General features: G+C 49.8%; 1 protein-coding gene across 1 annotated transcript; it reads left to right on the forward strand.

The window, feature by feature from the left end:
- The first annotated feature begins 695 nt into the window (after window positions 1-695).
- On the forward strand, window positions 696-13,825 carry Gdf10 (growth differentiation factor 10). Its single transcript, XM_021182526.3, has 3 exons — window positions 696-1,446; window positions 9,120-10,051; window positions 11,630-13,825. Exons 1-3 carry the CDS (start codon window positions 1,140-1,142, stop codon window positions 11,819-11,821), a joined length of 1,431 nt encoding a protein of 476 aa, XP_021038185.1. The 5' UTR covers window positions 696-1,139; the 3' UTR covers window positions 11,822-13,825.
- Window positions 13,826-15,635: the final 1,810 nt, after the last annotated feature.

Below are 15,635 nucleotides of genomic sequence, written 5' to 3' on the forward strand. Positions count from 1 at the left end.
CAGGGGTCAGCGACACCCTACACCAGCACTTCATTCGGAACTCTTTTTCAAGAAAACTGTGGGCTTTTTCTCCTCCCTCCCTGATGCTTTGAAACTTTTTACAAAGTAAATTGAAAGCAAGTCCTTTTCTTTTTTAAGCAATCCTGTCGGACGTTTTCTACAGACCTTTCCTGTGTGTCTTCAACAAGTGGAAACACCGTTGCCAAAGAAAGGGTCAAGTTAACCTGATGATTCTAATTTTGTGTTTTGATCAAGATCTTGCTTCCACCAATTTAGGTTGGCTGAGCTTTGGAAACACACACACACACACACACACACACACACACACACACACACACACACACACACCTTCTGTTGTTAAATCGCTGGAGTTCCTGTTCCCAAGACTGCACCTTTGCATTTTGAGCACACACTAGCTCAGAGACAACTAGGCACACATGGCCTCTGGGTCCTCATGGGGGAGCTGTCATCTTCCAACCACATAGTCATAGCATGCCATTGCAGGGACAACCCCGCAGGCGGGCCCCCCTCCAAAGCCCGCCCAGCCCCCGCGACGCCCTGGCTCAGCTGCAGGCAGCGACACTCCGGAGCCGGCTGCGGGGCTAGTCTCCGGCTCTCGGCGGGGGAGCGGGGAGCGCGCCCGCCCACACCCACGGCCCCCACACTCGCGAGCGCACACCCCGGCGCGCGCACGCCCGCACACCGGGACGCACGCACAACACACCGGGACCACAGAAGGTCTTTTGGCGGCGGCGAGTGGGGACACAGCAGGATCCCCGCCCACCGCGCCCGCGAGGGCGCTATCGGCCACCTCGCCCCGCCCCGCCCCTCGAACTCGCCAGTCCCGGCGCCTCTCCGTGGGCTGCAAAGTTTGCAGCGCAAGGCCGTCAAGGGAGCGCGCCGGCGCGGGCTCGGCTGAGCTCCACGCGGCTCAGGATAGCCGTGGTCGCTGGCCCGGCGGCGTGGATGCTCGGCGCACAGCGCTGCTACAGAGAGCCAATCTCGATACCTCGAGTGGGGTCATCCGGGCTGTCCGAGACCCACAGGGACAGTCCAGCCGCGGACGAGGTGCACAGCCAACACTGAGCCTTCCTTGTCTGTACTCCCGGGCTCAGACCCTTCACCACCGTTACTCAGCCATGGCTCCAGGTCCTGCTCGGATCAGCTTGGGGTTCCAGCTGCTGCCCATGGTGCCGCTGCTCCTGCTGCTGCGGGGCGCAGACTGCGGCCACAGGGGCCCTTCATGGTCCTCACACCCCTCGGCAGCTGCCGGTCTGCAGGGGGACAGGGACCCCCAGCAGTCACCCGGGGACGCAGCAGCCGCTCTGGGCTCAGGCGCCCAGGACATGGTCGCTATCCACATGCTCAGACTCTATGAGAAGTACAACCGAAGAGGTGCTCCACCGGGAGGAGGCAACACCGTCCGAAGTTTCCGTGCCCGGCTGGGTAAGTAGAAGATGCTCCAGGAGTCCTAATCCACCAGTTCTCTTATCTGTCTTCTCTGTTCCTTCGCAGCTTTCTTCTCCCTTCCTTTCTTGTACTGACTTTTAATTCATCTTTCCACTGACAATCCACTCAGTTCCCTGTACCAGGCCAGAGCTTGCAGTGGGTGGGGACAAGTGGTACTTGGTGGCAGACCTCCTGTCCCTGGGAGCTTGCACAACTGCTGGACAACAATCAGCATATACCCAAGGCTTTAGGCACAGAATGGAGATGGGCATGGACTGAGGACCATCCGTGCCATAAGTTGTGCTGACACTTGCTGTATGGGGGTCACAGGGCATGCTCAGCGAGTCACAAGGCAGCACCAGTGGAAGTGCCAAGCACGGAGCCCGGATAGGAAGCTTGATTCAGGTAGCAAGAAAGCACAGAGCACTAAGAGCCTGTGACCTCAGGATGGAAAACTTCAGAAGAAAGGTCTCAGAAAAGGTCCAGAAGCACCTTGCCCAGGTCCTGGTCCATGCCCCACTTTACTCTCTTCATACCTAGGGTTGAACTTGCCAGAGGCCACTTGACAGAGGCTCTCCCCACCCTCTTCCTAGGGAAGGTGGCTCTGAGCCCCTGCCCACTAACTTTGGGCTGAGAAGCCCTTGCAAGGCCCGGGCTAAGTGCGGGAGTGCGGAGGAAGTGAAGTCTGGGAAGCAGGTGGTGAGAAGACCCTGGTTGTCATGGTGACTGCTCATGGTTTCAGAATGCTTTTCCAGAAAATGTGGGCAGGGGTCTCCTGCAGTCCTGTCTGGGAGGAGGCCGTTCCCCTGGAGAAAAATCCTTCAGTCTGCGCTCTTCTTTCCCAAGGTCGATAGGAGCAAACCTCGGCCATCTTCGAGGCTGACCTGTACAGCTCCAGGGCTTCCCACCTGCTGCTCACTGGGCGCCATCTTGGCTTCCGATTCAGACAGAACATGGGTAAGGGGGCATCTTTACCAAAGAACAGAGCCTTCGTCGTACCAGGATGTGTTCCTAGGTTCTAGGCCAACTCTGGCCTCCCTGGGACCTTTTAGTCAATGCCTGGCATTCGTTTCTGGAGAAGCTTTATTAAAGTAAACCCCTTAAGGAACATTTGGCACGATTGAGTTAAATCATTAAAACTATGTGGACTAGTTTGTACTTTATAAAATGGGCAGCACACAACAGCATCTCCCTTTCTGGGGTGGAAGAAAGATGAAATGGAGTAATGTTGTAAGTCCAGCACCCTGGCCAGATTGGGTAGTGTTGTAATGCTTGGAACAGAAAGTACTGTGATTGGTGCTTTGTGTTCCTATAGGCTTGAACTTGACCTGTGTTGCCCATTAATTCTTGCCCCTGGAACCTTGAAGTGCAAACAGAAAGGTCGTCAGGGGTCACCACCGCAAGAAGTGAGCATATCCCACTGGGCACAAACATCTGCTGCAGCCTGGTTATGGAGGGGTACCATTCTGTCTGTTTTCACCATACCAAGGTGATGAGACTTCCTAGCACAAAATAATAGCGAACATGTTAATGGCCTGGGGACTGGACCTTAAATCCAGCACTCCCATTTCACAGATAAGGACAGAAAGACAGATCAGGGGAGAAAGTTGTTGCATCAAGGAGGCAACAACAGCCATTTCCACTGCCACCCTCTCTCCATCAGAACTAAGCTCAAAGTCTGGGAGCAGAGCATCAATCAGGTTGGAAGAGACAGGTTTAAGAAATCAGAATTCCGGTGCAGTCCTGAAGTGTTGAAAGTACCCTTTCGCTTGGATCCCTGATACAAACTAAAGAGTGAGTTCCAACTTCAACAGTTACGGTCCGTGTGCTGTGGGACCTGACTCCTCCCTGTTCTGAGCATGTTTTCTTGTGTGTATGTAGACGAGGTGAGTGGTGAATAGAAGGTAGATTCATGTCTGGCATTGGTCAGAGTTTGGTTGTTTGTACCTTGCCTAGACGTATCTGCATTGCTTCATAATTAGTCTCAGATGTCCCTGCCACTTGATCTGGAGAGCCGTCTGTTGAGGTGTTGTGAGCAGAACACAGACCCCTTGCCACGGCCCTGATCCTGGAGCCTCCTAATCCCAGCAGACTCCACACCGGCAGGTTTCTGCTGTCTCCCCAGGGTAGCACCTACTCCCAAAACCTGTAACAGCTGTTTCACCCTCATCTGCAGGAGGCTTAGGTTCTGAGTGTGAGTCTGTTGGCAGCACCCTGACCCAGTTCTCAGACCCCACCAAGGGACAGCACTTCTCAGGACTTCTAAGTGTTTCTTTCCACTTCTAAGTTGTGACTCCCCTCCTAAGTGATAACAGTTTTAAAGGAACTCAGAAGTGGCGAGTACTTTGAACAGTTCTTGCTATGTGCTCATTTGCAATTTATTGGCTTTTAGCTAGATCACACCAGCGCTCCTTACCCTCTTCCTCTCCTCCCTGAAGTGCACTTTGTTCCCTATTAGCCCAAATCTGTGGAGGGGAAGCCTTTGAGCCTGGCCCTAAGGGTTTAGGTTAGACCACCATTTTCCTCCACACTCCCAATGAATGATCCGAGTTTAATCCCAAGCTTGACACCCACCAGTGTCACACCAAACTAGTTTTCCTGATCTCCCAAAAATACGCAGCTGTCAAAACCACCAAGCCAAACTAGTGCATTAATCCTAGTTCTGTTACTTTAGCAAAATACCAAGCATTGGGTAACTTGTCAGGAGGAGCAGGATTTATCTGGCTCGTGTCCAAACATGGTGATAATGCTTCTGGCGAGAAACCCTGGGGTTATGCCTCAGTGTAATAGACGCATCCTGACTGGAAGACGTGTGAGAAGGGCTGATCAGGAGGCAAGACAGAGAACCAGAAAGCAGAGGGGGAGAGGACAGGTAGCCTTTAGCCAGGTGTGACAGCCCCTCCCTTGGGAACTAAGTAGGGTCTCTTGAGAGGAGTGTCTTCAGTGACCTAATGATTACCCATTAGATCCTACCCCCTAAAGATTCCAGTACCCATAAATACTGCCACACTGAAGACCAAATGTCCTGCCTTTGGAGACAAACCAAACCGAAAACATATCATGGGGCATTTCCTAAGCATTTCATTTGGAGGACACACAGATGCATAGAATATTGGTTTCACCCCAACTAGCTCATGAGGACCCAAAGAATAGGGCTATGGGACAGATATGGTAGGGCAATGGCATGCTGAGGGTGCCCAGCAGGATCCCCAACGGTAGCACTGACAGGGAGAGGACAGGAAGGTTTTCACAGCTAGAGAAGAGCACGGTAAGCTAACAGGAGGGTGGACTGTAGAGGTGAAATTGTCCATTTTGTAGTGGAGCTGTTGGATATTTGGTTAGGAGGACACGGAGGAGGCAGATATGCAGGCAATGCAATAGATGGATGGATCTGCAATCCCAGAGAGCCTGAATTTTGCCTGTTGAGAATGGAATGATATTCCTGAGGGGGCAGGGCGCAGAGAGAAAGGGAAGGAGCAGGCAAAAGAAGAAGAGGGAGAGAGAAGCCATTTTGGTTTTTTTTAAGGCACAATAATAAACATAAGTTATTCCTAATGACATATCCAAAGAGAAGCAGAGTTAAAATAGTATTTTGTAGAATTATTCAAGTCATACACAAAAGAAAATGGACATATGTTTAGAGACATATGCACACATGCAGGCGTGTGGTCATTTCCTAATAGGTTGTATTTTCTGCATGCAAGTATTTCCATTTACCACTGACATTGAGGTATCTGCTGTGCCCTTTGGTCTCTGCAGTTCTTCCCAGGAAATGACCTCTACCTATGGGTTTTGCTGAGGGTCTTTACACAGTGGGGATATTAACCCTTTATTTCCCATGGGTGATGCTTTTGACGAATGTGTATGACATTGAGAGTTGACAATTATAAGGTAACCGTTACACTTGAGGCCAGGGGAGAAGCCATGATGAAATGGTTGCAGCACCTACAAAGACAACAGTGACTGGGGTTGCTTTGAAGTCTGAAGGGAGGAAGGAAGAGAGAGAATTCTCTGCCTCTGTTGGAGAATTAGATAGCTTAGAAGGCCTTCTACTCGAAAGACCCTCAAACAGATACCTGACACAGGCCTGACCTGCTTCTCCTCTGCTGACAAGGGACTGGCCCTCTACTTCCAGCTTGCATAGAAGTTCGAATCTTCTGCATGGTGGACCTACTCTCTTGGGTACATCATGACAATAGATAGAGCACATTGGGGGAGCAAAGGCATGCGTTTCAGGTGAGGGACACCTGAGGACACACCTGATTTTCCTCTCAGCAGCTATAGGACATACCTGCTCTCTCTGATGAGTGAAGAACCCCCCCCCTTTTGTTAGCCATAGCAATGGAACCACTCTTCCCCTGCCCCTTCAGGTGTTCCTACAGTGCAGGGGCTGCACTAGGAATCCCATGGCTCACATCTGTTTCTGAGCAGCAGCTCTTAGGCTCGTGCTGGGAACTAGAGATACCCCGTGAAGTACATCTGGCAAAGCCCTTGTCCTCTTGGGAAATGTGTTCTGGAAGGATATATGGTATCAAACAAATACACATCAGGGTGTTAGGGATGCCCTGAAGACAAAGTCAGGATGGACAGTGCTGAGTGGGTCTTCAGCCACAGGAGCCAAAGGGTGATACCATATGGGCAGAGGTCTGGAAGAGGCCTGACTGATGGGAGAGCCATGAAGAAAACGGTACCATTCCTGACACATGCCACTCATAGGAAGGCCAGGAGAATGGACCTGGGGTGGGGAGGTAGTTGGGATGGTTGACAAGGACCTCAAGTGGGGACTTAGTAAAGGATGGAGTAATTAGGTGGCAGGACCTGAACAGGAGAAGTATGCAATTTGAATATTCCCATAGTCTTGTGCCTTGCTCAGACAGGGCTCTGTAAAGCCCTAATGTGACCAGACCCTGAGAAGAATTATGCTCATTATGATTCTGTGTTCCCAAGAGGCTTTGACTGCCTTTGTCAAGGCTCCAAGCACCACGCTGCAGACCATTTGCAGATGTTTATTGGGAAATGGGGTGGATACATGTAGGAAACAAAGAGGGAGGGTGTCTTCTCATTGGCTATGAGACAGGAGCCACAAGGCTATCGCACAGTGTATAAGACAGAGTATCACACAGTGTATAAGGCTTCTCTTCTTGCTTTCTCCTTGGCGCCCTCTGCCTCCACCTAACTGGAAACATTAGAGATGTTCCTACTGTCAGCCACAGCCTGGAGCTCCTGACTTGCATGCAGGCAGGCATATGCATGTGTGGACCCCCTACTCTGGGGATGGGGATAACCCAACTGAACCTCAGCATTTCCCACAAGGGAGAGTCTTTTTTAGAAAGTTGCCCAGTGAGGGTGAGCTCCCTCTGCCCAAATGCATCCAAGCCAAGTGTAGTAGCATCCTTCCTCTCACCAAGTGTAAAAGCATCCTTCCCTCTCACCTGTCCTATCTGATCCTCCCCACTCTGGACCAATGAGCAGGATAATTAACAAAGCAATACTTGAACTGGATTGAAGGCAAACACAAGCTGCCAAGTCAGATGTTATAGAGACCAAGTGGTAGTGAGCATGTTTGAGTTTATATAGGAAACCCTTGCTCTGGCATCCTTGATCCTAAGCATACAGCATGAGCCATTTCTTTAACCTTTCAAGGGTCAAATTAGCTGAGGAATCTAGTCTCACTAGAGGAGTAATGAAAGAATAACGCACAGAGTGTGATGTTCTCCTCTAGGGCCTGGAGCTTGTTTTCTAGGGCGTTTTCCAGCTTAGGGGTGTATGCTACACATAGTGAGCTTCCCTGCACATAGATCAGTGACCAGAAAACAGAAGATGACACAGGCTCTCCCCTGGATGTCTACATGTGTGCCGTGCAGGAGCCCCAGGCCACGGCCAAGATCGGGGAGACTTCTCTGTAGTTTCCAGCTAGGTCGTTCTGCACATTCACAGTCCTCCTCTGAGATGAGAGCTTCCCCAACTTCCCCAATCTTCATAGCTCCCCCACCCCCAACATGCCTGTTAGGTGGTAGGACTCCATATCACGGCACTCAAAGCCACAGAGTTCTGGGAGGCCAGGTTTAAGTCCTCAAGACAAAATATCCAGGTAGTGAGTCGATTTTTGGAAAATTTTCAAATTTTTTAATGTTTCATTATTACTTTCTGTTTATGTGTGAGTCTCTATACATATGCATGCGTGTCTTGTGCTCAAGGAGACCAGAGGAGGGCATCAAGTCCCATGGAAGTGAAGTTACAGATAGTCATGAGCTATTGTGTAGGCACTGGGATCCAAACCTGGGTCCTCTACAAGAGCAGCAAGTGCTCTGAACCACGGAACACCTCTGCAGCTCTAAGTCAGGGGTTCTTGAAAAATAATCCCAGCTCATCCTCTGCAAATGGCTGTCATACAGACAGATCTGTCTCTTGAGGAATGTAACACCTCTTCAGTACACACCTTCTGGGCTTACAAGCTCTGATCCTCTCCCAGCTGTACCAAGCAGGTAAAACTTTGGTTGGAGAAGAAGGAGAAAATCACCCAGCCACTTTGGTCTTCTCCTGGTCTTCAGTGACTAAGGTGGAAACAACAAAAGACCTTCTCTCCCCGTCTGAAATCTAGAGAGGACTTCCTCATGGCAGAGAGTTTACCTTGCTGTCAAGGCTGGGGTGATGCAGGTGGCTCTGGGGAATACCTGGTGGAGCCAGGAGAGAAGGAGAAGACTTCCAGCCGCCTCTGGAGAGCACAGCAGATGCACTGAGTGTGCCTGGCCCTCCTCAGCGTAACCTTGCGTCTCCAGAGGGCATTGTGAGCCTTGGAGTGGAATGACGTACTGTTGTCCCCATATTGCTATCTCCTTGAAAAAAGTTTTTTGGGGTGTTTGCTTTTTGTCAAGACGGAGTCTCACTATGTAGCTCTGGCTGTCCTGGAATTCACTATGTAAACCTGGCTGGCCTCAGATTCATCGAGATCCACATACCTCTGCCTCCCAAGTACTGAATAATAATAATAATGATAATAATAATAATAATAATAATAATAATAATAATAATAATAGTGGCAGCAATTTACAGGTCCTGGGACATAACAAACACCAAATGACTGCTTTTAATCCTATATTACCTTAAAAGGTGCTAAAACTGCAGCAAGAAAAAGGTGAAGATCTCTTATTTTTCACCTCATTTGGAAGCGTGATCGATCACGCTCAACAGAAGTTGCCTTTAGAATCGGCATAGCTCAGGCTCAGGCGCTTTGCAGATACCTGAGGCAGGTCCTGTAACTAACCCAAGCTCTTAGTGAAGTTGTCAGTGACACTCATTTGCTCTTCGACAGCCAGTGAAGGGCAAACAGGGAACAGCGGGAACTTTAGTGTCTTATATATACTTGATCATCACCCTCTGTCTCTCCCCGCTCCCTCTCTCCCTCCCTCTTCTCTCTCTGTGTCTCCTCCCCCTCCATTTCTCTCTATTTCATCTTGATTCCTCTCAACGGGATGAAGACAACCCCCTCCTTTTGGATCTCAGTGGTGCGAGTTCATCGGGGGTAACCAAGGGGGTCCCCTCATACCTCCAGTGTGAGAACTGCAGGGCGGGAGGAAAGAGAAGTCAGTAGGAATTGTTTTGCTACCCCAGTTCTAGGCAGAAACCCTAGAAGAAGGTGAAGCAGGTTGTGGTTTGTCTTTCCCTTGCAGAAGTGATCGACCAAAAGCCTGTGTATTTCTTCAACTTGACTTCCATGCAAGACTCAGAAATGATCCTCACAGCCTCCTTCCACTTCTACTCAGAACCTCCACAGTGGCCCCGGGCTCGTGAGGTATTCTGCAAGCCCCGAGCTAAGAATGCATCCTGCCGCCTCCTGACCCCAGGTCTGCCTGCACGCTTGCACCTAATCTTCCGCAGTCTTTCCCAGAACACCGCCACTCAGGGGCTGCTCCGCGGGGCCATGGCCCTGACACCTCCACCACGTGGCCTGTGGCAGGCCAAGGACATCTCCTCAATCATCAAGGCTGCCCGAAGGGATGGAGAGCTGCTTCTCTCTGCTCAGCTGGATACTGGGGAGAAGGACCCCGGAGTGCCACGGCCCAGTTCCCACATGCCCTATATCCTTGTCTACGCCAATGACCTGGCCATCTCGGAGCCCAACAGTGTAGCAGTGACGCTACAGAGATACGACCCATTTCCAGCTGGAGACTTTGAGCCTGGAGCAGCCCCCAACAGCTCAGCTGATCCCCGCGTGCGCAGGGCGGCTCAGGTGTCAAAACCCCTGCAAGACAATGAACTGCCGGGGCTGGATGAAAGACCAGCGCCTGCCCTGCATGCCCAGAATTTCCACAAGCACGAGTTCTGGTCCAGTCCTTTCCGGGCACTGAAACCCCGCACCGGACGCAAAGACCGCAAGAAGAAGGACCAGGATACATTCACTGCAGCCTCCTCTCAGGTGCTGGACTTTGACGAGAAGACGATGCAGAAAGCCAGGAGGCGGCAGTGGGATGAGCCCCGGGTCTGCTCCAGGAGGTACCTGAAGGTGGATTTTGCAGACATCGGGTGGAATGAATGGATCATCTCTCCCAAATCCTTTGACGCCTACTACTGTGCTGGGGCCTGCGAGTTCCCCATGCCCAAGGTACTACTTCTATGTTCTCATCTTGTCCCATCCTAACTTGGCTCTGTCCCAATTGGCCGCCCCTCTACCTGCCTGACCTGTTTTATCATTTAAAAAATGAAGATGATGCATCTCCTGTCTGCAGAGGCAGAAACAGATGTCCCCATAATCTGTTGCCGTTTATTTGGTCTCATGGTACTTTTTTAAGTGTTGATTTTTATTTTATTTTATTTTATTTTACTTTACTTTTCTGAGACAGTGTCTCTGCATGTATCCCAGGGAAGGTGTTTGTTGGGGGGGGGGGGGGGGGAGAGAAACACATCCTCAGAGATTGAGTCAGTGCTGCCCCCTGGTGGACAACGTTTGTACCAGGGCTCTCCTGTTTAGCCTGAACCAGGAGAACTGACCCCAGTGATCAGATTGCTTTGAGTGTCAGTGGCTCTCCCAGTGAGCTGTCCCTGGCTTGGCACATTCAGTGGCCCTGAGCTTTCACCTTTCCCCAGTCTGGGTTAACTCCGTCTGTCCATGCCCCTACAGCAGCCTGTGTTGCAGTAGGCTGGCCCAGTCAACCCTCAGCACCCACAACCAGTTTCCGTCTCAGTTAACTCTGCCGACTCCTCCGTGGTATGTCTTCCAAGAAGGAAAGTCAATTCATAAATCCAATTTGAACCTCAATAAACAGACCAAGTGGGAAACCCCAGGCCCAGATGTGGGCCATATAATCTGTCTGGAATTAAGGGGCTTTCCCTCATCCATGCATGCACGAGAGAGAGGAAGGGAGGCGGCTGGCAGAGAGAGATAATCCTCTGAGGGGCTTCTCATGGGACCAGAACAGATGTGGGCTCACAGCGGCTGCTTTATCAGCCTGACTTGCTGCCTCCCCACCTACAGAATGCCAGCTGAACCCCACATGTGCTCTTGCCCCTCTCTGGCTGCCTCCCCTCTCCTGCAACAGCACAAGGCTTCTTGTCAGTGACAGCTCTGATCAGCCAGGCAAGAGTCGAAGCCCATGACCTGGCTGGCTGTGTTCATCTTTTCAGAGATTCGCAGTTTCCAAGCCAGACCACTTCCTATGTGAGACACCTTGGGCATGTTTCTTGGCCATTTTAAGCCATGGTATCTGTGTCAGTACAACGAAGGGCATGTTGTCAATATGCATTAATAAGATGTCAAAAAGGGAATGTCTGGATGCTGCCCCTGTCACCCCAAGTCAAGCACATATTGAAATGCTTGTCTGTGGGCCCGTGCCACACCAAGCATATCATTTTGGTTTTAACCAGGTCACTCTGGAGGCATGTCTGCTGGCTGGGTGAGGCATAGTTCTAGGCTTTCCCTTGCAAAAGTCTCCTTCCAGCTCCAGGTGCTCTTAGCAGGCGCCCCCAAGTGGCCAGTTCCATGTAGCAGATAAAAATATCCCATTTAGACTGGAATAAATGGACAGACTCAGGAGCATCAGGACTGAAGCCTGTGACAGTTTCAGAGGAAACACGCCAGCTCTGGGCAGAGGCCTTTTCTTCCAGGCCACCCCTTACATGGCCTCCTTCGAGAAGCAGTGGTAAACCACATGCTCTGAGCTAACTGTCTTTTCTCATCCTACAGATTGTCCGCCCATCCAACCATGCCACCATCCAGAGCATCGTCAGAGCTGTGGGCATTGTCCCTGGCATCCCAGAGCCATGCTGTGTTCCAGACAAGATGAACTCCCTCGGAGTCCTTTTCCTGGATGAAAATCGGAATGTGGTTCTGAAGGTGTACCCCAATATGTCCGTAGAGACCTGTGCCTGTCGGTAAGATGGCTTCAAGATAGAAGGCAGACCTGCTTTGTCCCTGCCCTGCAGAGTGGCAATCTTGGAGCCAGGACTTGACTCGGGGAGGTTCCAGGTGCTAGACAGAGCTTACAGGCAGCCCTGCTGGGACCAAGAAAGATCTGCCCACCACATCGCAATTCTTCGGTTCTTCCGTGCTAGTGGTAGCTCTGTAAAGGCGTGTTGAGTTCCTGGAAGAAATCTGGAATTAACTGTGGTCTGCAATTTGCCCATCATCCCTGCTCACACTTTTCAAGGCCTAGAAATAACGTGTGTCCTCAAATGTCAACTCCAGGCATTTGTCCTCTCAAAACCTAGAAAGACTATGCAAATCTTGGGGTACCCCCCCATGGCAGTTTAAATGCTGTTTTAAAACCCTCAGGCTGCATTCTAGAAACAGGGCCTAAACCATGGCACAAGTGGGTATTTTCTCTTACGTTTCACTACACGTGCTTTTATACATGCAGTATGCACATGTAATCAAGATTGATTTCTTCTTTTAATATATGTATTTCTATTTCAAAGCAAAATGGAGAGAGTCGACCCCATCCCCAACAGAGGTAATAGTGCAAGTTAGGTGTGGGTTGTTTAAACATGTGTATGGAAATAATACATACAGTAATATGTTGGAATACTAAAAAAGTAACCAAGATTTTATATTTTTGTAAATTATACTTTGTATACTGTAGATTGTGAGTGTTCTGTGTTTTTATGGAAAGCTAATAAATTAAAGGTGCAGAGGTATCTGGAAAAACTGAATGTCACCATTCCACAATATCAATTATTCCCTTATCCAGCCTGTAAATCCCTACCCTGGGCGAGCATTAAAATGGAATATGGTTCCAGGATGGCACAGATACTGTCCTAGAGTTTCCTCATATCCCTAACCTAGTTGACTGGCAGGTATCTGTGTCACCTTTGGTATTAAGTGACAGGAGCAGGTCAGTGTAATAAAAGCAGAAGGAGATTTGACATATGCAGTTAGGAAATATCTCAGGAGCTCCACAGTTCAATAGGAACAGGAAGGGCCAGATGATCTCCCAGAATCCCTGTCCCCAAAGGTCACCCCAATGACTCTACTATGAGCAGCATTGGTGTGATATTGGCTTTCCTTACAGTGATTATCCCAGAAGTCCTGGGTTGGGCAATTGTTAAGGAGAAAATAGGTGCAGTCTGAGACAGACACACCACAATCCCTTCAGCGGGGATAGGGACACAACATTGGCCAGGGACCTCACCACAGAGACCTATAGCTGCCAAGGCTTGCTAAGGAGGGAGGAAGCTGACAAGCAGTTGGGGCTGCCAAATTCAGTGCTCTCTAAGGAAGTGTTCCAGGAAATGTAGGTGAGGCTAGGAAGGAAACAAGGAACTGTGCACACCAACCCTCACCCAACCACCACATCCATTTGGGCTGGGCGCTGCTCTGCTGTTTGCAAAACCCTTCACTGAGTCCGGCTTTAGGGAAGGGAGGTGGAACGTGTTTCCAGTCTGCGCCTTCGTGAACTGCTACCTCCCAATTCCTGGGCCCTCCGCTCAGGAGGCCCCAGTGGCGTGGGAAGCCTGGGCAGCCTCGGAGGAAGGCTGTAACGACTGCATTGTGGTCTGGGTGAACTGCAAGAGCATCCAGAACGGGTAAGTGGGAGAGACATAAATGCGACTTGATGGGGTCTGTCCACATCCTCACATCCCATCCCCTGAGATGTTCCACGTGCCCTAGGACATCTGCAGACACAGATACCCGCGCCCGTTAGCCAGGCGAGGAGAGACTACGACATTCAGCACGCGCCACCTTAGTCCCTTATCCCTGAAGGAATGCACAGGAAGCTAAATGAGTCCTTCCAAGCTGTTACAGACGGTGTGGGTGCCTCAAGCCGATCTGCAGACTTGGCGCTTCGCTTGCCGTGTCACACACGGTTGGAACATGGTGGAATATAATTATGTGACTAGCAAAATAAATTAATACCAGGGCTTGAAAGGATCCCGCCCTTTCTTCCAAATATTAGATTCTGCTTTGTCTTCCTCTCTCAGTTTTGTTCCCCCCCCCCCCCAATGAACTGCTTTCTCCCTTCTCATAGCTATGATATCTTCACTTAGTTCTTTCTGACATTTATAATTTCTGGGAGACCACTGGGATTCTCAAAGGCCTGCAACCTCTCCAAGTCTTTGTCTCTAGACGTCTGGGATGAGTCAAGGCAGCGTGAGAGGCTCTGACTGAGATCCAGACGTGGGCAGGGACATGGGCAGGGGGTCAGACCCATGAAGGCTGCATAGTACTCATGGGAGAAATGTGAATGGTGAACCCCACTCTGTGGTGGGAGGAGCTGGTGTCATCGCTGAACACCTCTAACTTAGGAAGCAGGCTCCTTTTCAGATGTAGCATCTCAGAACACATCACCAAGGACACCTCCCTCTTCCCTGCAGTTCTTGAGAGACAAGCCATGCCCGATTGTTCAGAGGAACAAAAATACATCCCTGTAGGAGCTGCATGGAGTAGCCAGAGGCAGGGAGAGCTGGAGCTGAGGACCTGCTCCCAGTTGGCCCTTGATAAACACTGAGCCACTTGCCTGGCCAGTGACAGTGCCCAGGCAGCACACTGCTTAGAACTGCAGTTCTCAAAGTTGATATTCGAACCAGCCACACTAAGCGCCTAAGAGCTGGTTGGAAACACAGAGGCTCAGAATAGATCAGAAAGCTGTGTGATCCCAGCAGATCATTCTGATGCACGTGTTCAAACCTGTATATGAAATATGCCTTTATTTACTAGTGGTCGTGTGCTTTTCAGGCTCTCTCTCTCTCTCTCTCTCTCTCTCTCTCTCTCTCTCTCTCTCTCTCTATGTGTGTGTGTGTGTGTGTGTGTGTGTGTGTGTGTGTGTGTGTGTGTGTGTGTGGTAGTGTTGCTAAGCTTTTTCTCTAAGCAGAGAAGTTTTGATGGAAGAGGAGAATTGTATGGGTTACAAAGTGAAACATGAAAAAGTGGGAGATGGGTTCCAGGGTTCCCCTACATACACCAAATCTGAGGATGGTTAAATCTCTTTTATTAAGTAGCCAAGTGAGATGACTCAGCAGATAAGAGCGCTTGCTTCTCCTTCCGAGGCGCTAAATTCAGCTGCTATAGCCCATGTCAGACAGTCCACAGTTGCCTCTAACTCCAGTTCCACAGTATCTGCCACCCTCTCTGGCCTCTGGGCACCAGCGCTTACATCACACACACACACACACACACACATAAATAAAAGTAAGTTTTAAAAAGCATAAAACAACAACAAAGAAATGCAGAAATGAAAAAAAATGCCTGCTCCTCTGATCAAATCATTATATTGTATATATGAATGAAAATGCTACATTGCATCTTACAGATATGTGCAAATTTTCTATGTGTCCATTGAAAGTCAAAATACATTTTAAAATAAAATAAAATCACACCAAGTTGTTATACTGTATTGTTTAGGGGAAGGAAAACCTCCTGCAAACACAATACAAATGCAGGGTTGTTTGTTTTCTTTTTCAATTGTTTTTAACCCCAGGGTGATAGCATCTAAGGATGTGGAATCCGTAGACATGGGGAGAGGCAGCTGTATAGTTTAGTGTGTCCTTTGACACATAACCAATGTTAAATATTTGAATAAGTAAATAGAGCTACTCAACCCCTTTCCATTCCCAACTCATGCAGTCAGATTAGAGGAGGGAGCCTAGGACTAGATTAGGCTTGACTGACAGGTACAAGAGGCAGGGAAGGGGAGCCAGCTCAAAGGAGCATCCACAGCTTGGGGAGTAGAACAGAAACTGAAGAAACACCATTA

The sequence above is a fragment of the Mus caroli genome, unplaced genomic scaffold (genome assembly GCF_978045245.1).
Source record: "Mus caroli unplaced genomic scaffold, Mus_caroli_1 scaffold_12, whole genome shotgun sequence".
Taxonomy (NCBI): Eukaryota; Metazoa; Chordata; class Mammalia; order Rodentia; family Muridae; genus Mus; species Mus caroli.